This window comes from Tachyglossus aculeatus, chromosome 22 (assembly GCF_015852505.1).
Source record: "Tachyglossus aculeatus isolate mTacAcu1 chromosome 22, mTacAcu1.pri, whole genome shotgun sequence".
Taxonomy (NCBI): Eukaryota; Metazoa; Chordata; class Mammalia; order Monotremata; family Tachyglossidae; genus Tachyglossus; species Tachyglossus aculeatus.
The window spans coordinates 3,676,036-3,701,611 of NC_052087.1; the positions used below are offsets into that span (position 1 = coordinate 3,676,036).

Sequence of the window (25,576 nt, forward strand, 5' to 3'; positions counted from 1 at the left end):
CCTCCGAGTCTCGCGAGAGGAGCGGCCGAGCGCGCGTGCGCGCCCCCCCCAACGGGGTTCCCCTCCGAGTTTCGCGAGAGGAGCGGGCGAGCGCGCATGCGCGCCCCCCAACTCGGGTGGGGGGAGTCCCCCTTCCTAGTCTCGCGAGAGGAGCGGCCGAGCAGAGGCGGCGGGGCCCGGACCGAGTGCGCGTGCGCGCCCCCCCAACGGAGTTCCCCTCCGAGTTTCGCGAGAGGAGCGTCCGAGCGCGCATGCGCGCCCCCCAACCGGGGGTGTGTGTTTGTCCCTTCGAGTCTCGCGAGAGGAGCGGCCGAACTGAGGTGGCGGGGCCCGGGCCGAGCGCGCGTGCGCGCCCCCCCAACGGGGTTCCCCTCCGAGTTTCGCGAGAGGAGCGTCCGAGCGCGTGCGCGCCCCTCCCAACGGGGGGGGGCCCCCCCTTCCGAGTCTCGCGAGAGGAGCGGCCGGGCCGAGCGCGCGTGCGTGCCCCCCCCACCAGGGTTCCCCTCCGAGTTTCGCGAGAGGAGCGTCCGAGCGCGCATGCGCGCTCCCCAACCCGGGGGGGGGGGTCCCCCCTTCTGAGTCTCGCGAGAGGAGCGGCCGAGCCGAGGCGGAGGGGTCCTGTCCGAGCGCGCGTGCGCGCCCCCCCAACGGGGTTCCCCTCCGAGTTTAGCGAGAGGAGCGTCCGAGCGCGCATGCGCGCCCCCCTTACGGGGGGCCCCTCCCCCTCACGGGGGGCCCCTCCCCCTCTTTCCGAGTCTCGCGAGAGGAGCTGCGGGGTCCTGGGCGAGCGCGCGTGCGCGCCCCCCCCAACGGGGTTCCCCTCTGAGTTTCGCGAGAGGAGCGTCCGAGCGCGCATGCGCGCCCCCCTCACGGGGTGGGCCCCCCCCTTCCGAGTCTCGCGAGAGGAGCGGCCGAGCTGAGGCGGCGAGGTCCTGGCCGAGCGCGCGTGCGCGCCCCCCCCCCCCCCCCCCCGAGTCTCGCGAGAGGAGCGGCCGAGCCGAGGCGGCGCACCGCCCTCCGGCAAATCTCGCGAGAGGGGCGTCCGCCATTACTGCGGGGCTGAGGGGGAGCGGGCCCGGGCGGCCGGTCCCGTCGTCCGTCCGGCGTGTGAGGGGACCGTCCCGTCAGGGGCGATGGAGGGGTCCGCACCCGTCACCTTCCCCTAAACGCTGCCATCTCCACCATCTTCCCTCAGAGGCGTCGTCGTCGTCGTCGACGACGGAAGGGGAAGGGGAGCCATGGTGCCCGGTGAGGAGAAGCAGCTCGTCCCGAAGGAGGTGAGGCCCCGGGCCTGCAGTGCCCTCCTTCCTCACACCCTCCTTCTCCTCACATTTACATATTTTATTGATTTTATCCCGTCAGTAGGTTTTATTTCGTCGTCCGTCCCCCCCTTCTGGACTGTGAGCCCGCTGTTGGGTAGGGACCGTCTCTCTGTGGTGCCAACTTGGACTCCCTAAGCGCTCAGTACAGTGCTCTGCCCACAGGAAGCGCTCAATAAGTACGATTGAATGAATGAATGAATTTATGACCGCACTTATTTTATGAATGAGGTGTCTATAGCGAGCCTTCTATTTTGATGTTGTGGACGCCTGTCTACGTTCTATTCATTCATTCATTCGTTCATTCAATCGTATTTATTGAGCGCTTACTCAATAAATTATTTTATTTTCTATTTTATTTTGTTAACATGCTTTGTTTTCTCGTCCATCCCCCCCTTCTGGACTGTGAGCCCGCTGGTGGGTAGGGACCGTCTCTCTGTGGTGCCAACTTGGACTCCCCAAGCGCTCAGTACAGTGCTCTGCACACAGGAAGCGCCCAATAAGTACGATTGAATGAATGAATGCATGAATTTATAACCGCACTTATTTTATGAATGAGGTGTCTATAGCGAGCCTTCTATTTCTACTGATGGTTTGGACGCCTGTCTACGTTCTGTTCATTCATTCATTCAATCGTATTTATTGAGCGCTTACGCAATGAATTATCTTATTTTATATTTTATTTTGTTAATATGTTTTGTTTCGTCGCCCGTCCCCCCCCTTCTAGACTGTGAGCCCGCTGGTGGGCAGGGGCCGTCTCTCTGTGGTGCCAACTTGGACTTCCCAAGCGCTTAGTACAGTGCTCTGCACACAGGAAGCTTACAATAAGTACAATTGAATGAATGAATGAGTGAACGAATTTATGACTGCACTTATTTTGTGAATGAGGTGTCTATAGCGAGCCTTCTATTTATACTGATGGTGTGGACGCCTGTCTACGTTCTATTCATTCATTCATTCGTTCATTCAATCGTATTTATTGAGCGCTTACTCAATAAATTATTTTATTTTCTATTTTATTTTGTTAACATGCTTTGTTTTCTCGTCCATCCCCCCCTTCTGGACTGTGAGCCCGCTGGTGGGTAGGGACCGTCTCTCTGTGGTGCCAACTTGGACTCCCCAAGCGCTCAGTACAGTGCTCTGCACACAGGAAGCGCCCAATAAGTACGATTGAATGAATGAATGCATGAATTTATAACCGCACTTATTTTATGAATGAGGTGTCTATAGCGAGCCTTCTATTTCTACTGATGGTGTGGACGCCTGTCTACGTTCTATTCATTCATTCATTCAATCGTATTGAGCGCTTACTCAATAAATTGTTTTATTTTCTATTTTATTTTGTTAATATGTTTGGTTTTGTTGTCTGTGAGCCCGCTGGTGGGTAGGGACCGTCTCTCGGTGGTGCCAACTTGGACTTCCCAAGCGCTCAGTCCAGTGCTCTGCACACAGGAAGCGCTCAATGAATTATTTTACTTTATGAATGAATGAATGAATGAATTCATTATTAATGAATGAATGACTGAGTTGATGACCGCACTTATTTTATGAATGAGGTGTCTATAGCGAGCCTTCTGTTTATACTGATGGTGTGGACGCCTGTCTACGTTCTATTCATTCATTCATTCAATCGTATTGAGCGCTTACTCAATAAATTATTTTATTTTCTATTTTATTTTGTTAATATGCTTTGTTGTCTGTCTCCCCCTTCTAGACTGTGAGCCCGCTGGTGGGTAGGGACCGTCTCTCCGTGGTGCCAACTTGGACTTCCCAAGCGCTCAGTACAGTGCTCTGCACACGGGAAGCGCTCAATAAGTACGAATGAATGAATGAATTTATGACAGCACTTATTTTGTGAATGAGGTGTCTATAGCGAGAGCCTTCTATTTATATTGATGGTGTGGACGCCTGTCTATGTTCTACTCATTCATTCGTATTTATTGAGCGCTTACTCAATAAATTATTTTATTTTCTATTTTATTTTGTTAATATGTTTTGTTTTGTTGTCTGTGAGCCCGCTGGTGGGTAGGGACCGTCTCTCGGTGGTGCCAACTTGGACTTCCCAAGCGCTCAGTCCAGTGCTCTGCACACGGGAAGCGCTCAATGAATTATTTTACTTTATGATTGAATGAATGAATGAATTCATTATTAATGAATGAATGACTGAGTTGATGACCGCAGTTATTTTATGAATGAGGTGTCTATAGCGAGCCTTCTGTTTATACTGATGGTGTGGACGCCTGTCTACGTTCTATTCATTCATTCATTCAATCGTATTGAGCGCTTACTCAATAAATTGTTTTATTTTCTATTTTATTTTGTTAATATGTTTGGTTTTGTTGTCTGTGAGCCCGCTGGTGGGTAGGGACCGTCTCTCCGTGGTGCCAACTGGGACTTCCCAAGCGCTCAGTCCAGTGCTCTGCACACGGGAAGCGCTCAATGAATTATTTTACTTTATGATTGAATGAATGAATGAATTCATTATTAATGAATGAATGACTGAGTTGATGACCGCACTTATTTTATGAATGAGGTGTCTATAGCGAGCCTTCTGGTTATACTGATGGTGTGGACGCCTGTCTACGTTCTATTCATTCATTCATTCAATCGTATTGAGCGCTTACTCAATAAATTGTTTTATTTTCTATTTTATTTTGTTAATATGTTTGGTTTTGTTGTCTGTGAGCCCGCTGGTGGGTAGGGACCGTCTCTCCGTGGTGCCAACTGGGACTTCCCAAGCGCTCAGTCCAGTGCTCTGCACACAGGAAGCGCTCAATAAATTATTTTACTTTATGATTGAATGAATGAATGAATTCATTATTAATGAATGAATGACTGAGTTGATGACCGCACTTATTTTATGAATGAGGTGTCTATAGCGAGCCTTCTGTTTATACTGATGGTGTGGACGCCTGTCTACGTTCTATTCATTCATTCATTCAATCGTATTGAGCGCTTACTCAATAAATTGTTTTATTTTCTATTTTATTTTGTTAATATGTTTGGTTTTGTTGTCTGTGAGCCCGCTGGTGGGTAGGGACCGTCTCTCCGTGGTGCCAACTTGGACTTCCCAAGCGCTCAGTCCAGTGCTCTGCACACAGGAAGCGCTCAATAAATTATTTTCCTTTATGATTGAATGAGTGAATGAATTCATTATTAATGAATGAATGACTGAGTTTATGACCGCACTTATTTTATGAATGAGGTGTCTATAGCGAGCCTTCTATTTATACTGATGGTGTGGACGCCTGTCTACGTTCTATTCATTCATTCATTCAATCGTATTGAGCGCTTACTCAATAAATTGTTTTATTTTCTATTTTATTTTGTTAATATGTTTGGTTTTGTTGTCTGTGAGCCCGCTGGTGGGTAGGGACCGTCTCTCCGTGGTGCCAACTTGGACTTCCCAAGCGCTCAGTACAGTGCTCTGCACACAGGAAGCACTCAATGAATTATTTTACTTTATGAATGAATGAATGAATGAATTCATTATTAATGAATGAATGACTGAGTTGATGACCGCACTTATTTTATGAATGAGGTGTCTATAGCGAGCCTTCTATTTATACTGATGGTGTGGACGCCTGTCTACGTTCTATTCATTCATTCATTCAATCGTATTGAGCGCTTACTCAATAAATTATTTTATTTTCTATTTTATTTTGTTAATATGCTTTGTTGTCTGTCTCCCCCTTCTAGACTGTGAGCCCGCTGGTGGGTAGGGACCGTCTCTCTGTGGTGCCAACTTGGACTTCCCAAGCGCTCAGTACAGTGCTCTGCACACAGGAAGCGCTCAATAAGTACGAATGAATGAATGAATTTATGACAGCCCTTATTTTGTGAATGAGGTGTCTATAGCGAGCCTTCTATTTATATTGATGGTGTGGACGCCTGTCTATGTTCTACTCATTCATTCGTATTTATTGAGCGCTTACTCAATAAATTATTTTATTTTCTATTTTATTTTGTTAATATGCTTGGTTTTGTTGTCTGTGAGCCCGCTGGTGGGTAGGGACCGTCTCTCCGTGGTGCCAACTTGGACTTCCCAAGCGCTCAGTCCAGTGCTCTGCACACAGGAAGCGCTCAATGAATTATTTTACTTTATGATTGAATGAATGAATGAATTCATTATTAATGAATGAATGAATTCATTATTAATGAATGAATGACTGAGTTTATGACCGCACTTATTTTATGAATGAGGTGTCTATAGCGAGCCTTCTATTTATACTGATGGTGTGGACGCCTGTCTACGTTCTATTCATTCATTCATTCATTCATTCAATCGTATTTATTGAGCGCTTACTCAATGAATTATCTTATTTTATATTTTATTTTGTTAATATGTTTTGTTTCGTCGCCCGTCCCCTCCCCCCCCCCAGATTCTGAGCCCGCTGGTGGGTAGGGACTGTCTCTCTTTGGTGCCAACTTGGACTTCCCAAGCTCTCAGTACAGTGCTCTGCACACGGGAAGCGCTCAATATATACGAATGAATGAATGACTGAATTTATGACTGCATTTATTTTATGAATGAGGTGTCTATAGCGAGCCTTCTATTTATACTGATGTTGTCGACGCCTGTCTACGTTCTATTCATTCATTCATTCGTTCATTCAATCGTATTTATTGAGCGCTTACTCAATAAATTATTTTATTTTCTATTTTATTTTGGTAATATGCTTTGTTTTTTCGTCCGTCCCCCCCCCTTCTAGACTGTGAGCCCGATGTTGGGTAGGGACCGTCTCTCTATGTTGCCAACTTGGACTTCCCAAGCGCTTAGTCCAGTGCTCTGCACACAGGAAGTGCCCAGTAAATTATTTTACTCCATATTTTATTTTATATTTCATTTTATTTTACTTTGTTAATATGTTTTGTCGTCCGTCTCCCCCTTCTGGACTGTGAGCCCGCCGGTGGGTAGGGACCGTCTCTCTGTGGTGCCAACTTGGACTTCCTAAGCGCTCAGTACAGTGCTCTGCACACAGGAAGCGCTCAATAAGTACGATTGAATGAATGAATGAATTTATGACCGCACTTATTTTATGAATGAGGTGTCTATAGCGAGCCTTCTATTTTGATGTTGTCGACGCCTGTCTACGTTCTATTCATTCATTCATTCGTTCATTCAATCGTATTTATTGAGCGCTTACTCAATAAATTATTTTATTTTCTATTTTATTTTGTTAATATGCTTTGTTTTCTCGTCCATCCCCCCCTTCTGGACTGTGAGCCCGCTGGTGGGTAGGGACCGTCTCTCTGTGGTGCCAACTTGGACTCCCCAAGCGCTCAGTACAGTGCTCTGCACACAGGAAGCGCCCAATAAGTACGATTGAATGAATGAATGCATGAATTTATAACCGCACTTATTTTATGAATGAGGTGTCTATAGCGAGCCTTCTATTTCTACTGATGGTTTGGACGCCTGTCTACGTTCTGTTTATTCATTCATTCAATCGTATTTATTGAGCGCTTACTCAATAAATTATTTTATTTTCTATTTTATTTTGTTAATATGCTTTGTTTTCTCGTCCATCCCCCCCTTCTAGACTGTGAGCCCGATGTTGGGTAGGGACTGTCTCTCTATGTTGCCAACTTGGACTTCCCAAGCGCTTAGTCCAGTGCTCTGCACACAGGAAGTGCCCAGTAAATTATTTTACTTCATATTTTATTTTATATTTCATTTTATTTTACTTTGTTAATATGTTTTGTTGTCCGTCTCCCCCTTCTGGACTGTGAGCCCGCCGGTGGGTAGGGAACGTCTCTCTGTGGTGCCAACTTGGACTCCCCAAGCGCTCAGTCCAGTGCTCTGCACACGGGAAGCGCTCAATAAGTACGATTGAATGAATGAATGAATGAATTTATGACTGCACTTATTTTATGAGTGAGGTGTCTATAGCGATCCTTCTATTTATATTGATGGTGTGGACGCCTGTCTACGTTCTATTCATTCATTCATTCAATCGTATTTATTGAGCGCTTACTCAATAAATTATTTTATTTTCTATTTTATTTTGCTAATATGTTTTGTTTTGTCGTCCGTCCCCCCCCCTTCTGGACTGTGAGCCCGCTGGTGGGTAGGGACCGTCTCTCTGTGGTGCCAACTTGGACTTCCCAAGCGCTCAGTCCAGTGCTCTGCACACGGGAAGCGTTCAATAAGTACGATTGAATGAATGAATGCATGAATTTATAACCGCACTTATTTTATGAGTGAGGTGTCTATAGCGATCCTTCTATTTATACTGATGGTGTGGACGCCTTTCTACGTTCATTCATTCACCCAATCATTTAGTGAGCGCTTACTCAATAATTCTATTTTATATTTTATTTTGTTAATATGTTTTGTTTTGTCCTCTATCTTCCCCTTCTAGACTGTGAACCCGCTGTTGGGTAGGAACCATCTCTATATGTTGCCGACTTGGACTTCCCAAGCGCTTAGTCCAGTGCTCTGCACACAGGAAGCGCTCAATAAATACGATTGAATGAAGGAATGAACGAATTTATGACCGCACTTATTTTACGAATGAGGTGTCTATAGCGATTCTTCTATTTATATTGATGGTGTGGACGCCTGTCTACGTTCTATTCATTCATTCATTCATTCAATCGTATTTATTGAGCGCCTACTCAATAAATTATTTTATTTTCTATTTTATTTTGTTAATATGTTTGGTTTTGTTCTCTGTCTCCCCCTTCTAGACTGTGAGCCCGCTGGTGGGTAGGGACCGTCTCTCTGTGGTGCCAACTTGTCCTTCCCAAGCGCTCAATACAGTGCTCTGCACACAGGAAGCGCTCAATGAATTATTTTACTTTATGAATGAATGAATGAATTCATTATGAATGAATGAATGAATGAGTTTATGACCGCACTTATTTTATGAATGAGGTGTCTATAGCGAGCCTTCTATTTATACTGATGGTGTGGACTCTTGTCTATGTTCTATTCATTCATTCATTCATTCAATCGTATTGAGCGCTTACTCAATAAATTATTTTATTTTCTATTTTATTTTGTTAATATGTTTTGTTGTCCGCCCCCCCCCCCCCCCGCCCAGACTGTGAGCCCACTGGTGGGTAGGGACCGTCTCTCTGTGGTGCCAACTTGGACTTCCCAAGCGCTCAGTACAGTGCTCTGCACACAGGAAGCGCTCAATAAGTACGATTGAATGAATGAATGAATGAATTTATGACTGCACTTATTTTATGAATGAGGTGTCTATAGCGATCCTTCTATTTATACTGATGGTGTGGACGCCTGTCTACGTTCTATTCATTCATTCATTCAATCGTTTTTTCAATCGTTTTTATTGAGCGCTTACTCAATAAATTATTTTATTTTCTATTTTATTTTGGTAATATGCTTTGTTTTCTCGTCCATCCCCCCCTTCTGGACTGTGAGCCCGCCGGTGGGTAGGGACCGTCTCTCTGTGGTGCCAACTTGGACTTCCCAAGCGCTCAGTACAGTGCTCTGCACACAGGAAGCTTACAATAAGTACGATTGAATGAATGAATGAATGAATTTATGACCGCACTTATTTTATGAATGAGGTGTCTATAGCGATCCTTCTATTTATATTGATGGTGTGGAGGCCCGTCTACGTTCTATTCATTCATTCATTCGTTCATTCAATCGTTTTTTCAATCGTTTTTATTGAGCGCTTACTCAATAAATTATTTTATTTTCTATTTTATTTTGGTAATATGCTTTGTTTTCTCGTCCATCCCCCCCCTTCTGGACTGTGAGCCCGCCGGTGGGTAGGGACCGTCTCTCTGTGGTGCCAACTTGGACTTCCCAAGCGCTCAGTCCAGTGCTCTGCACACGGGAAGCGCCCAATAAGTACGATTGAATGAATGAATTTATGACTGCGCTTATTTTATGAATGAGGTGTCTATAGCGATCCTTCTATTTATATTGATGGTGTGGACGCCTGTCTACGTTCTATTCATTCATTCATTCATTCAAACGTATTGAGCGCTTACTCAATAAATTATTTTATTTTCTATTTTATTTTGTTAGTATGTTTGGTTTTGTTCTCTGTCTCCCCCTTTTAGACTGTGAGCCTGCTGGTGTGTAGGAACCGTCTCTATATGTTGCTGACTTGTACTTCCCAAGCGCCCAGTACAGTGCTCTGCACGCAGGAAGCGCTCAATAAATCCGATTGAATGAATGAATTTATGACCTCACTTATTTTGTGAATGAGGTGTCTATAGCGATCCTTCTATTTATATTGGTGGTGTGGACGCCTATCTATGTTCTATTCATTCATTCATTCATTCAATTGTATTGAGCCCTTACTCAATAAATTATTTTATTTTCTATTTTATTTTGTTAATATGTTTGGTTTTGTTATCTGTCTCCCCTTTTAGACTGTGAGCCTGCTGGTGGGTAGGGACCGTCTCTCTGTGGTGCCAACTTGGACTCCCCAAGCGCTCAGTACAGTGCTCTGCACACGGGAAGAGCTCAATAAGTACGATTGAATGAATGAATGTGTGTTGGGTAGGGACCGTCTCTCTATGGTGCCAACTTGGACTTCCCAAGCGCTCAGTACAGTGCTCTGCACACAGGAAGCGCTCAATAAGTACGATTGCATGAATGAATGAATGAATTTATGACTGCACTTATTTTATGAATGAGGTGTCTATAGCGATCCTTTTATTTATATTGATGGTGTGGACGCCCGTCTACGTTCTGTTCATTCATTCATTCATTCAATCGTATTTATTGAGCGCTTACTCAATAAATTATTTTATTTTCTATTTTATTTTATTAATATGTTTTGTTTTGTTGTCCGTCTCCCCCTTTTAGACTGTGAGCCCGCTGGTGGGTAGGGACTGTCTCTCTGTGGTGCCAACTTGGACTTCCCAAGCGCTCAGTACAGTGCTCTGCACACGGGAAGCGCTCAATAAGTACGATTGAATGAATGAATGAATTTATGACAGCACTTATTTTACGAATGAGGTGTCTATAGCGATCTTTCTATTTATATTGATGGTGTGGACGCCTGTCTATGTTCTATTCATTCATTCATTCATTCATTCAATCGTATTGAGCGCTTACTCAATAAATCATTTTATTTTCTATTTTATTTTGTTAATGTGTTTTGCTTCGTCGTCTGTCCCCCACTTCTAGACTGTGAGCCCGCTGGTGGGTAGGGACCGTCTCTCTGTGGTGCCAACTTGGACTTCCCAAGTGCTCAGTACAGTGCTCTGCACACAGGAAGCGCTCAGTAAGTACGATTGAATGAATGAATGAGTGTTGGGTAGGGACCGTCTCTCTGTGGTGCCAACTTGGACTTCCCAAGCGCTCAGTCCAGTGCTCTGCGCACGGGAAGCGCTCAATAAATACGATTGAATGAATGACTGAATATATGACTGCACTTATTTTATGAATGAGGTGTCAATCAATCATTTATTGAGCGCTTACTGTGTGCAGAGCACTGTACTAAGCGCTTGGGAAGTACAAGTTGGCAGCATAGGTGGCTATAGCGATCCTTCTATTTATATTGATGATGTGGACGCCCGTCTACATTCTGTTCATTCATTCATTCAGTCGTATTTATTGAGCGCTTACTCAATAATTTTATTTTATATTTTATTTTGTTAATATGTTTTGTTTTGTCATCCGTCCTCCCCTTCTGGACTGTGAGCCCGCTGGTGGGTAGGGACCGTCTCTCTATGGTGCCAACTTGGACTTCCCAAGCGCTTACTACAGTGCTTTGCACACAGGAAGCGCCCAATAAATTATTTTACTTTATATTTTATTTTTTATTTTATTTTATTTTATTAATATGTTTTGTTGTCTGCCCCCCACTTCTAGACTGTGAGCCTGCTGTTGGGTAGGGACTGTCTCTCTGTGGTGCCAACTTGGACTTCCCAAGTGCTTACTACAGTGCTCTGCACGCAGGAAGCACCCAATAAATTATTTTACTTTATATTTTATTTTACTTTGTTAATATGTTTTGTTGTCTGTCTCCCCCTTCTAGACTGTGCGCCCGCTGGTGGGTAGGGACCGTCTCTCTATGGTGCCAACTTGGACTTCCCAAGCGCTTACTACAGTGCTCTGCACACAGGAAGCGCCCAATAAATTATTTTACTTTATATTTTATTTTTTATTTTATTTTATTTTGTTAATATGTTTTGTTGTCTGTCTCCCCCTTCTAGACTGTGAACCCGCTGTTGGGTAGGGACCGTCTCCCTATGGTGCCAACTTGGACTTCCCAAGCGCTTAGTCCAGTGCTCTGCAATCAATAAATGCGATTGAATGAATGAGTGAGTGAATGAATGAATGAATTTACTATTGTACTTATTTTATTAATGAGGTGTCTGTAGCGATCATTGTATTTATATTGATGATATGGACGCCTGTCTATGTTCTAGGCTGTGAGCCTGTTGTTGGGTAGGGACCGTCTCTCTGTGGTGCCAACTTGGACTTCCCAAGCTCATAGTCCAGTGCCCTGCACACAGGAAGGGCTCAATAAATTATTTTATTATTTTATATTTTATTTCATTCTCTTAATACATTTTGTTTTGTCGTCCGTCTCCCCCTTCTAGACTGTGAGCCTGCTGTTGGGTAGGGACCGTCTCTATATGTTGCCAACTTGAACTTCCCAAGCGCTTAGTACAGTGCCCTGCACTCAGGAAGCACTCAATAAATACGATGGAATGAATGAATGAATTTATGACCGGACTTATTTTATGAATGAGGTGTCTATAGCGGTCATTCTGTTTGTATTGGTGGTATGGATGCCTGTCTACGTTCTATTCATTCATTCATTCAGTCGTATTTATTGAGCGCTTAATAAATTATTTTATTTTATATTTTATTTTGTTAATATGTTTTGTTTTGTCGTCCGCCCCCTCCTTCTAGACTGTGAGCCCGCTGTTGGGTAGGGGCCGTCTCTCTGTGGTGCCAACTTGGACTTCCCAAGCGCTTACTACAGTGCTCTGCACACAGGAAGTGCTCAATAAATACGATTGAATGAATGAATTTATGACTGTACTTATTTTATTAATGAGGTGTCTTAGAGAGATAATTCTATTTATATTGATAGTATTGACGCCTGTCTACGTTCCAGACTGCGAGCCCATTGTTGGGTAGGGACCGTCCCTATATGTTGCCAGCTTGTGCTTCCCAATCGCTTAGTGCAGTGCTCTGCACACAGTAAGCGCTCAATAAATACGAATGAATGAATGAATGTTGGGTAGGGACCCTCTCTATATGTTGCCAACTTGTACTTCCCAAACGCTTACTACAGTGGTCTACACACAGTAAGTGCTCAATAAATAGGAACGAATGAATTTAAGACTACTTATCTTATTAATGAGGTATGTAGAGAGATAATTCTGTTTATATTGATGGCATTGACGCCTGTCTACTTGTACATATTTATTACTCTATTTTATTAATGAGGTGGCAATAATAATAATGATGGCATTTATTAAGTGCTTACTTTGTGCAAAGCACTGTTCTAAGCTCTGGTGGTATTGATGCCTATCTACTTGTACATATCTATTACTCATTTTATTAATGAGGTGTCTAGAGAGAGAATTCTATTTATATTGATGGTATTGTCGCCTGTCTACTTGTACATATTCATTACTCTATTTTATTAATGGGGTGGCTATAGCGATCATTTTGTTTATATCGATGGTATTGATGCCTGTCAACTTGTACATATCTATTACTCTACTTATTTTATTAACGAGGGGTCTAGAGAGATAATTCTACTTATATTGATGGTATTGACGTCTGTCTACTTGTACATATTTATTAATGGGGTGGCTATAGCCATCATTCTGTTTATATTGATGGCATTGACCCCTGTCTACTTGTACATAACTATTACTCTACTTATTAATGAGGTGCCTAGAGAGATAATTCTGTTTATATTGACGGTATTGACGCCTGTCTACGTGTACATATTTACTACTCTATTTTACTAATGCAGTGTCTGTAGCAGTAATTCTGTTTATTTGCATTTATGGTATTGATGCCTATCTACTTGTACATATTCATTACTCTACTTATTTTATTAATGGGGTCTCTACAGAGATAATTCTATTTCTATTGATGGTATTGACGCCTGTCTACTTGAATATATTTATTACTCTACTTATTAATGGGGTGTCTACAGAGGTAATTCTATTTATATTGATAGTATCGATGCCTGTCTACTTGTACATAGTTATTACTGTTACTAATGGGGTGTCTATAGTGATAATTCTGTTTATATTGATGGTATTGACATCTGTCTATGACCACATATTTATTACTCTTATTGAGGTGTCTATAGCGGTAATTCTGTTTATATTGATGGTATTGATGCCTTTCTACTCATACATATTTATTGCTCTACTTATTAATGATGTGCATATAGCGGTAATTCTATTTATTGATATTGATGGTATTGACACCTGTCTACTTGTACATATTTATTGCACTATTTATGTAATTAATGATGTGTATATAGTGATAATTCTATTTATTTATATTGATTGAATGATTCATTCATTCAATCATACTTATTGAGCGCTTATTTTGTGCAGAACACTGGACTAAGCATTTGGAAAGTACAAATCGGCAACCTGTAGAGACGGTCCCTACCCATCAGCGGGCTCACAATCTATTAGACACTTGTCTACTTGTACATATTTATTACTCTATTTTATTAATAATGTGCCTATAGCGATGATTCTATTTATTTATGTTGGTATTGACACCTGTCTACTTGTACATATTTGTTATTCTATTTATTTTATTAATGAGGTATATATAGTTATAATTCTGTTTATTCTGATGGTATTGACACTTGTCTACTTATATATATTTATTACTCTATTTTATTAATGATGTGCATTTGTCCGTAATACTATATAGATGGTATTGATGCCCGTCTACTTGTTTTGTTTTGTTGTCTGTCTCCCCCCTTCTAGACTGTGAGCCCATTGTTGGGTAGGGACCGTCTTTATCTGTTGCCGAATTGCCCTCTCCCAAGCGCTTAGTGCAGTGCTCTGCACACAGGAAGCATTCAGTAAATACTATTGAATGACTGAATGATGATGATAATGGTGGGGGGTGAGCCCGTTGTTGGGTAAGGATCGTCTCTATCAGTTGCCGAATTGTACTTTCCAAGTGCTTAGTGCAGTGTTCTGCACACAGTAGGCGCTCAGTAAATACGATGGAATGACTGAATGATGATGTTGATGAAGGGGGGCGGGTGTGAGCTCGTTGTTTGGTAGGGACCGTCTCTATCTCTGGCCGAATTGTACTCTCTAAGCGCTTAGTATAGTGCTGTGCACACAGGAAGCGCTCAATAAATACAATTGAGAGAATGAATGAATGAGCAGTGTCCCACCCAACCCGCCGGGCTCCGAGGAGGGAGGGTGCCATGGTGAGAGCGCAGGCAGAGGCCCAGGGAACCACAACCTGTCTGTCTATCTCTGTCCGCGTGTGGGTGAAACTAGAAAAAGAATAATAATAATGGTATTTGTTAAGCACTAACTACGTGCCGAGCACTGGGGTAGATGCAAGGTAATCAGGTTGTCCCACGTGGGGCTCACAGTCTTCATCCCCATTTGACAGATGGGGTCACCGAGGCCCAGGGAAGCGGAGTGACTTGCCCAAAGTCACATAGCCGACAAGTGGCAGAGCCGGGATTAGAACCCACGTCCTCCGACTCCCAAGCCCGGGCTCTTTCCACTAAGCCACCCTGGTTTTTATTCATGGCATCTAAGCACTTATTAGGTAATGAGCGCTGTTCTGAGCGCTGGGATAAGGTCCAAGTTCACTACCTCCCACGTGGGACTCACAGTCCAAGTAGGAGAGGGGGCTGGTATTGACGCCCTATTTTGCAGATGAGGGAGCACAGAGAAGCAAAGTGACTTGCTAAGGTTGCCCAGCAGGCGAGTGGTGGACCCAGGATTAGAACCCAGGTCCTCTGGCTCCTAGGTTGGTGCCCAATCCACTAGGCCAGGCTGTTTCAGAGCCCTTTTGCCCTCCATCCCCTCAGTCTGGGGGGCTCCATCGTTCCCCCCCCCGCCATCATACACTCACCAGGCTCTTAAGCGGGCAATTCGAGGGCTTCTTTCTGCAGTAGAAGATTTCTGATGATGATGGTAATTGTGCTTCCCTGGATTTATGGAGCCAACCCCTAACCGTGGAGCTGTGGGGAAGTCGAGTTGGCAGTTCTGCCCTCTGTGTGACCGAAGCCTTACCAAAAATGGGATATTCAGAAACCAATAGAGTGGACTAAATTCCGTGTAATCAGAGAAGCAGCGTGGCTTAGTGGCGAGAGCACAAACCTGGGAGTCAGAAGGTCATGAGTTCTATTCCCGGCTCTGCCATTTGTCTGCCGCGTGGCCTTGGGCGAGCCACTTCACTTCTCTGGGCCTCAGTGACCTCATCTGTAAAATGGGGATGAAGACTGTGAGCCCCACGTGGGGCAACCTGATGACCTTGTATCTACCCCAGTGCTTAGAACAGTGCTTGCCTCATAGTAAGCGCTCAACAAATACCATAATAATAATAATAATAAAATGTAAAGAATAGGACCAGAGTATTTACTTAGGGGTTTAGGGATGTGTGTATTTGTACATGCATGAAATGAGTTGGGCTTTTTGGCTTTGCCCTTTAGGCAGTATCCAAAGTAACTCTTCTGCCTCTGGGCTAGTGGGTGACTAATGGGAAAATCTGGCACTGGCCATTCCACCTTAAGCTATATAATGCCTGTTGACTTTATAAATGTCTTTAGCACATTCAACTGGGTATTTTTAACTGGTGGGTGTTGTGAGTTTGCTTTTCATCTCTCCTTGAAGGGGTCAAGTTCTGTTTGGGGAAAAATCAGAGGAGCCAGTTAAGCCTTGATAGTGTCCATGGATTGGAATGGCTTGGGTAAGACACCTACCAATAGCATTGAAAGATAATCCTTTTCCTGGTGATATTTTACTTTGGGTTTTTAATTTGAGAGAGATAGGTACACCCAGCCCTCCTTTGCTATTTGTTGTCAGTAAGCAAGCACACACAGACCCTGGAAAGAGCATAGCCCTCAGACTAAGAGCACCTGGGTCCTCATCTCAGCTGTGCCACTTCCCTGCTGTGTGTGACCTTGGGCAAGTTTCCTCCATTCCATTATCAGTAAAAGAAGGGTTAATACTGGTTCTCCCTTTCCTCCAGACTCCAAACCTCGGGTGGGACAGGGAATGCATCTGACTCGATTATCTTGTATTGACTTCAGCGTTTGAGTACAGTGCTTGGCCCATAGGAAGTGCTTAGCAATGACCCGTATGTTGATTAAGCTTGGGTACAATTGTGGTTTGAGATTCATTCAAAACCTCATCACTATAAAGTCGGTCACTCGTATTTATTGAGCACTTACCGCGTGCAGAGCACTGTACTAAACACTTTGGAGCCTAAAGTATAACAGTAAACAGGCACATTCTGTACCCAGAACAAGCTCGCAGTCTAGAAGGGGAGAGGGACATTAATATAAATAAAATTAGAAAAATATACTGAAGGGCTGAGGGGCTGGGAGTGGAGATGAAAAAGTGAGCAAGTCAGAGCGATGCAGAGGGAGTAGGAGAAAAGATAAAGAAGGCTTAGTCGGTGAAGGCCTGTTGGAGGAGATATGCCTTCAATAAGGCTTCGAAGGGTTGGGGGGAGAGTCATTGTCTGTCAGATATGAAGAGGGAGGGTGTTCCAGGCCAGAGGCAGGACGTGGGTGAGAGGTTAGCGGCGAGATAGATGAGATTGAGGTAGAGTGAGAAGGTTAACATTAGAGCAGTGAAGTGTGTGGGCTGGATTGGAGTAGGAGAGTAGTGAGGTAGGAGGGGGCAAGGGGATTGAGTGCTTTAAAGCCAAACCGAAACGGTTTTAACCAATCTCATCTTGATTCTCTCTGGTCCGAGGTGAAAGGGAGTACCAGATATCTTTGTCAGTCCCTCAAAACTAGGGAGCCACAGGTCAGACATTGGGGTTCTTTACCTGTTTTGATAGTGAGGCAGTAAGGTCAGACTCATCTTCCAAGTTCCTACTTGGAATGCCTGAAGCTTAGTGATGTTAGCCTCCTAGTTTCAAGCTGGAGACTTAGATCTACTTCTCTTCAGCAGGAAATTTGGTTATCTGTGCTTTGGTGCAAGACCTATTGTATCCCTTTTTTCTTCCTCCCAGTTTCTCTTTAAAACATTGGCTACTCCCCAGAGCAAACATTGCTTCTAATCAGTTGAGCCATGCCCCTGATGAGTGAAGAAAGTGACACTTAGAATTAGGTTATTATCACCCGAAAGACCCATCAAACCCATTTTTATTAATGCTCCATTTGCATTGGTCTCCTCGCATAATGGAGATATTTCGATGATGCAAGTAGTATCATTCAAGCCTTGTTGCCAAAGCAGGACTCAAATTGGTGTCGTCACAACTTGGCAAACTCATGGACAACAACCTTGAACAAAATGCAGTGCTGAGTGAGAAAAATGACACCTAGGAGTATCTCAACCATAAGCCGTTATTTATGGGAGTAGAGGAAATCGTTGATTTTTGTCTCTCAAATGAGGCAAAAATGACAGTTCTATTTGACATGTCAACATTTAACAGTTTGAAAATGCCCTGCCACTAGGGTATGTATTCTCTGGTGGTCTTATTAAAATCATGTTGACGGGAGAGGGAATGCCTTTGGGAGACAGATATGGTGCTAGGATGCTTAACTTGATTAACCTCTGGGGTGAACCATGTGACATATAAAATAATTTAAATTAAGGTCAAATTTTAATTGTTTTAACTGCTTTAGGCTAGACAATAGATTAATTTGTTAGTGTTGAATGAGAAAATGTTTTTTCTTTAAAATTGCCAAGTGAGTTATTTGGTAGAGTTTTTTGGAATTACTTCCATCAGCCCTATTTCAGAACACTTAATTGGTGTTCATTGTTTGAGGAAGCCGGTTTGATCTGTATTTCCACAGTTTTTGTCAAGTTGATCATTCAGTCATATTTTTGAGCACTGTACTAAGCACTTGAGAGAGTACAGTATAACAACACATAGACACATTCCTGCCCACAATGAGCTCACAGTCTAGAGGATCAGATAGTGGAAGTGGGGAAGGGAAGGTTCACCTAATGGACAATCTTGACTCCACTTTTGACTTTTTGCAGTAGAAGAGCCCTGGTGGTAATATGTTTCCCAGGACTTAAGGAGCCAACACCCAATATTGGAGCTCTGAGGGAGTCGAGTTGGCAGTTTTCTGCCCTCTGTGACCTCAGCCTCACCAATAATGGGGTTGTTGTCCTTTGAAAGTAAACATTGCCTTTACAATTTTCATAAAACATGACTTATTGACTTTTGAATTAGCGGTAATTCCTGTCTTGACTGGGGGAAACTAAGTGATCTATGAGGTCCACAGCCAAAGTCCAGTAGAAAAGTGGCTCAAACTTTGGTGGAGAGGAAAACCAAGTTCTTAGATTTCCCCATGCTTTGGCTGCTTGCTTTAATCAACCAATCAGTCACTTATTGAGCACTTAACTGTGCACAGAACACTGAACTAAGCGCTTGGGCGAGCACAGTATATCCGAATTGGTAGGCGGGCTTCCCCCCCACAACAAGCTTGCGGTCTAGAGGTAGTTTAGTGCTTAATGTTACCCAACATGAGTGCTTTTCAGGACTTTTGGGGCTCAGATGGTACCCTAGGGCCTAGCCACTGTCAACACTTCTCTTTCTTGAGGTGCTAAAATTGCTTAATTTTTTTTTTCTAGGCCAGTGCTTAATCTCCTTCCTGACCTCAGGCCATCTCATGTTTCCTCATATGCCCGGTCTCACCTTACTCTGCCAGTTCTCCAGATTCCATTTCTTTATTCCTTTAAAAAAATCCCTTGAAATCCTAGCTTCTCCAAGCAGCTTTTCCCTTTTAATTGGAAACAGCATTGTTTTCCCCCTTCCCTATTTTCCGGGTGTAAAACTTGAACTACAGTCTCCGTCCCTCAGAAGATATGGATGTTTAAAGCTACACAAAATATAATTTATTTTGACGTTGTAGTTAAATGTATTTTTTTTGGCCTCTGAGTAGATCGGTGCTTTGTACTTGAGATGTGTAAGCTTCTGAAAGTCAGTGACCATATCTAGCTGACCCTGTTGAGTATAGTGTGCTCTTGGTGCTTAGTAAATGCAACAAGCTTGCAGAGGAGGAGACGGACATTAATATATAATTAAATTGTGGATGTACATAAGTACATTTGAGAAGCTGCATGGCCTAGTGGATAGAGCATGGGCCAGGGTTTCCGAAGGACCTGAGTTCTTATGGCTCTGCCACTTGTCTGCTGTCACCTTGGGCAAGTCACTTTACTTGTCTGGGCCTCAGTTACCTCACCTGTCCAATGAGTTTAAGACTGTGAACCCCATGTGGGATAGGGACTGTGTCCAACCTGATTTGCCTGTACCGATCCCAGCGCTTAGTACAGTACCTGGCACATAGTAAGTGCTTAACAAATACCACCATTATTATTATTATTCATTCAGTCGTATTTATTGAGCACTTCTCTACTGCAGCACTTAGTAGAGTGCATAGTAAGCGCTTAACAAATACCATTAAAAAAAGTGCCTTGGGGCTGAGGGAGAGGTGAAAAAAGGGAGCCAGTCCAAGTGTAGGGGTGACACAGAAGGGAGTGGGAGAGAGGAAGCGGGGACTTAGGACAGCCCTCTTGGAAGAGCTGTGCCTTTATATAGGCTTTGAAGGAGGGGAGAGTAATTGAGTCTTGGATATGAAAAGGGAGGGCATTCCAGGCCAGAGGCAGGCCAGAGGTCGGAGGTGAGATGGATGAAGTCAAGGTACAGTGAGTAGGTTGGCACCAGAGGAGCAAAGTGTGTGGACTGGGTTAGAGTGGGAGAGCAGTGAGGTAAGGTAGGAGGGGGCAAGGTTATTGAGTGTTTTAGAGCCAATGTTGGTGGTGGATGTGGATGGGCAACCACTTGAGGAGTGTAGAAAAACGATCCGGAGAGCAGAGTGAAGTATGGACTGGAATGGGGAAGAGACAGGAGGCAGAGAGGTCAGAAGAAGGCTGATAGAGTAATAAAGTTCAGATAGGATGAGCGATTGGATTAATGTGGTAGCAGTTTGGTTGGAGAGGAAAGGGCAGATTTTAGTACGAACCAACAGGATTTAGTGATAGGTTGAATATGTGAGCTGGATGAGAGAGAGGAGTCGATGATAACACCAAGGTTGCAGGCGTGTGAGACAGGAAGGATGGTGGTGCCGTCAACAATGATGGGACAGACAAGGGGAGGACAGGGTTTGAGTGGGAAGATGAGTTCTGTTTGGGACATGTTAAGTTTGAGGGATCATTGGGACATCCAAGTAGAGATGTCTTGAAAGCAGGAGGAAATGTGAGACTGCAGAGGAGATAGATCGTGGCTGGAGCGGTAAATTTGAGAATAATCTGAATTGAGGTGGTCGCTGAAGCCATGGGGGTGGATGAATTCTCCAAGGGAGTGGGTGAAGATGGAGAATAGAAGGGGACACCCACAGTTAGGGGGTGGGAGGAAGAAGAGGAGCCCATGAAAGTGATTGAGAATGAGCCACCAGAGAGATAAGAGGAGAACCAGGAGAAGACAGTGTGAGTGAAGCTAAGGTTGGATAGTGTTTCCAGAAAAGGGTGGTCAACAATGTTGAAGGCAACCAAGAGGTCAAGGAGGATTACGATGGAGAAGAGGCCGTCGGATTTGGCAAGAAGGAGATCGTTGGTGACCTTTGAGAGGACAGTTTCTGTGGAGTGACGGGGATGGAAGACAAATTGGAGGGGAAGAACTCGAGATAGCGGATGTAGACGACTCAAGGGGTTTGGAGAGGAATGGTAGGAGAGAGGTGGGGCGATAAGTAGAGGGAGCTGTGGAATCAAGGGAGGGTTTTTTTTTAGGTTGGGGAGACATGAACATGTTTGTGGTGGGAAGAAGCCATTAGAGAGCAAACAGTTGAAGATGACAGGGAGGGGGTGAGTGCTTTGACAACGTGTGAAGAGATGCGGTCAGATGCAAAGGTGGAGGGGGTGAATTTTGAGAGAAGGCAGGAGATCTTTTGAGGTACTGCTGGGAAGGATGGGAGAGTTGAAGGGGCAGGAGGAGGGAGGGACTGAAGAGAAGAGGAGATTTTAGGGAGATCACGCCAGATAGTTTCAATTTTCTCAAAATAGAGTAGCCAGGTCATTAGGGGCAAGGGATGGGTAAGGCAGTGGTCAGGGGTTTTGAGAAGTGAGTCAAAAGTCCGGAATAACCGGTGAGGGCAATGGGCCTGGGTGTCAATAAGGATGGAGAAATAATTTTGCTGGGCAGAGGTGAGGTCAGTGTTTAAAGCATGCAGGGATGAACTTGAGGTGGATGAAATTGGTCTGATATCTAGATTTCTGCCAGCGGCACTCTGCGGCTCTTGGCGAAGGAAGTGAACTGTGGAGGTTATCCAGGACTGTGGAGTAGCGGTATAGGATCGACAAAGGGATAGGCAAGTGAGCGAGTTTAGTTCATAAGAGAGGGTGGTGCCGAAGTCATCAGTGTAGTCATCAAGGGAAAGTAGTTTGGGTATGGAGAGAAAAGTGTGGAAGAGTGGGGGGAAGCAGGAACTAGGGTGGTCAGTGAGAAGGAAGATGCAGTAATCAAGGTGGCATGTGGTAAGTGCTTGGATCAACATAGTAGCGATCTAGATGGAGAGGAAAGGACAGATTTTAGTAATGATGTGAAGACAGAAGCGGTAGGATTTGGTGCCTGAATATATGTGTTGTGTGAGTTGAATCAAGGACAGTGCCAGGGTTAGGTGCTTGCATGACAGCGAGGATGGTAGTCTGTACAGATTCATTGTATAATCAGATTTTCACTACAGTGTTAAAGGTTGAAATCTTTTTTGTAACTTATTTTAAAGCTTGAATTTCCAATTTCACATCACTTTTTTTGTGTGTTAAGGTTTTGTGGCTTTTTTTTTTTCTGCCCAAGGGAAAAATGATTTTTAGTAACAGCAGTGTAAATTCAACTAAAGAATGATTTTTTTTTTCTGGAATAAAACATGCCATTTACACATTTTTTCCAAGCTTAAAATTATAGCAGAGTTCCCAGGAACTCATTTGATTCAACGGTAGTGTAGTAAGACAACCTGAGCAGGTAAACAAGTCTTATTTTGTCACTGGCTGAGTCACCGCTTGCCACCAAGAGGATTCTCATAGAAGAAATCTTCCTGTAATCAGGATAGAAAATAACATTTAATAGTAAGCAAAGTGAATATTATTTTTTTCTTTGAAGAATAGTTTAATGTAAATTTATATTAAAAAAATTCCACCCCATAAATTAATAGAGTTGCCCTCTGCCACCCTAGAGGATGAATGCATGACAGAGAGATGAAAACACCAATCATATATGTGAGAGAAGAGAAAGTTTAGTTCAGTAACCTGTGCTTTGTCTCAAACTTGATATTCGAACTAGGAAAAAAGGCTCCTTGAGAAGTCTTCAGTTTGGCTCAGCCTATCCTTGGGTCTGTACTAGATATTTAGGAGTATGCAATGAAGAAGACATAGCCCTCGATCTCAAGGAGTTTATAATCTAATGGGCGAGACAGACACAACTTGTGTACATGTTTTAGGTATTACAGTAAAATTGAATGATTAGCTGACCACATAAGCACCAAACTTTTCTGCGTCAAAAAGAAACTCCCAACAGTTGCTTTTAAGGCCCGCAGATCAGCTCTCCCTCTTTCTTATCTATTCTCTTCTCCCACCACAGCTCACACACGTTTTTCCACCCTAGCTAGCCTACTCAATCACTCACCGTACCGTGTTCTTTCCTCTCCTGCCTCCAGCCTCTTGCTCACTCTTCCTCTTGCTTGCAACTCCCTCCTATTTCAAAGCTGCCAGACCGCAGCCCGCCCCAACTTCAAAGCCTTTCTGAAGTCCCACCTCTTCCAGAAAGCCTTCTGCAGTGAATTTTTCTTCTCCTACATATCCCCCCACTTCAACACTCTTGCATCACTTACGAATGTACAACCACCGATTGCCCTCAGTACGTAACAACCACGTAACAACCAACTCTGTTTAAACACATACCCACCCACGTGTCCATCTTTCCGTTTACTCTTCCACCTATCTGTAAATTATTTTGTGGGTCTCCCCACAAAATAGCTTCTTGAGGGCAGGTATTGTATGTTCGGGTATTATGTGTTCTCACTCCACTGTACTCTCCCAAGAACTCTGTGGTGTTCTGCATTCATGAGCAGCTCAATAAGTGCTATTGATTGATCGATTGAAAAGTACGGCTGATAGGTCGACATGACCAGGAAGGTGAAGAATAATTGGAGAATGCCTCCTGGAGGAGATGGCTTAATATTTAATTTCATGGCCCAAATAGCCAATGAACAGTTTGTGTGTGGAATAGCCATTAATTTTTCAGTTCAGTCTTTCAACTGTCCATGGTAAATAATAATTCTAAACTGTGACTGTCATGATGGACTTTTAGTTTAAATCCAGTTCATGAGTCCCTCGAGAGCCAGCAACTCTCCAGTTCCCACCTGTGGATTCCTTCCCACTACTTGGTACAGTGCTCTGCACCTAGTAAATACTTCACTCTATTACTAATATACTGTCGTTGCTGTTATGATTATAACTCATGTTCAAGTGCTTACCGTGTGCCAAGAACTGTACTAAGTGCTTGGGAGAGTACAATATGGCATCAGACACATTCCCTGCCCGCAAGGAGCTCACAGTCTAGAGAGGGAGACAGACATTATTAATATAGATACATAAATTACAGATATATACATATGTGCTGTGGGGAAAGGGGGGATGAATGAAGGAGCAAATATGAGCGGCGCAGAAGGGAACGAGAGAAGAGAGAAGGGCTCAGTCAAGGAAGGCTTCCTGGAGGAGATGTGCCTTCCATAAGGCTTTGAAGTAGGGGAGAGCAATTGTCTGTCTGATAATTAGTCAGCAACCCTTAAATCTGGTAGAGTGTTGTCTACTAATTTTACAGAGATGTATTCAAGAGTCTGGATATATTTTGGGATTCTTTCAACTCGAATGTTTAAAGGTTTTTTAAAAACTTGGATTTACTTCTGAATTCTTGGCTCATGTTACAGCTTGCTAAAGCTGCCTGTTAATATGGATAGCGAGTACAAAAAGAAGCTACTGTGCCTTCTCTGACACCCATAATATTTTTGTAATTGTGGAATGATAGAACTGGAAGGGACATGAAGAAACCATCTGGCCTTATCTTTGTCCAGTGATAGATTAAATTGTTTGGAGAAGATGGCCACTAGTCTTTTAAAAGGTCTCCTCAGGAGGAGAACTCGTGACTTCTCTTGGTAGCTGGTTACACTTACCTTTGCATTCAAAAGTTCCTCTTCAGTTCAACTGTTGTGACTTTAAACCCTATTTTCCCCTGTTCAGACTTCTGAGAACAAATGGTCATTAGTCACCCCATAAAAAAGAAACATTTGCTTTTGACTCAACTCACTATCTCGTCTTTGAAATCCCGCATTGTCCATCATCCATCCCCACTACCCCCTGAAGTTATTTTTAATAATAATAATGGTATTTAAGCACTTACTATGTGCCAAGCACTGTTCTAAGCATGGGGGAGGATACTAGGTAGTCAGGTTGTCCCACGTGGGGCTTACAGTCTTAATCCCCATTTTACAGATGAGGTAGCTGAGGCAAAGAGAAGTGAAGGGACTTGCCCAAAGTCACACTGCTGACAAGTGGCGGAGCCGGGATTAAAACCCATGACCTCTGACTCCCAAGCTCGGGCTCTTTCCACTGAGCCACGCTGCTTCTCTAGTTTCTTTGTTATACCACCCACTCGGTCCCAACTCTGTTTTTCTATCTGATGCCTATCACTCCGTCATATATCTTTGGGGATTTCAATCTCTTTGCTTCTGTTCTTTCCCAAGTGTAGCATGCAGTAAATGCTGTAATTTGTACATTGTTTTCTCTCTCCCAGAGAACTCTGAATTCCTTTCATCTTTCTTCTTAGGATCCTTTTCTCTTTCGAGTATTTTCATCCTTGATCTTCCATTCCCCAGTGTGTCTGTATCCTTTGTAGAATGCAGTGACTAAAGCCAGAAACCATATGTTATCAAATTTATATCTCCCTTCTGGATTTAACTTTAGGAAAATCCCTCCCTGCTAAATATATAAAAACTTTAACCACTATCCTTCTCTGGATAGTGGTGACAGAAATGAAGACTTCCCAGGTAGAACTGATTTTAGTAAGATTACATGGACAGAGTAATTTATGTGGAAGTCTACCACTGTAG

The 25,576-nt window shown here is 43.6% G+C and overlaps 1 protein-coding gene across 1 annotated transcript in view; it reads left to right on the forward strand.

Annotated features, from left to right (window-relative positions):
- Nucleotides 1-1,058: 1,058 nt before the first annotated feature.
- The window catches only part of USP47 (ubiquitin specific peptidase 47), a 90,242-nt gene continuing 65,724 nt past the window's right edge, over nucleotides 1,059-25,576 (forward strand). Inside the window, exon 1 of the mRNA XM_038764019.1 lies at nucleotides 1,059-1,277. Coding sequence (XP_038619947.1) covers nucleotides 1,239-1,277 — 39 coding nt within the window. The 5' untranslated portion in view covers nucleotides 1,059-1,238. The remainder of the gene's footprint in view (nucleotides 1,278-25,576) is intronic.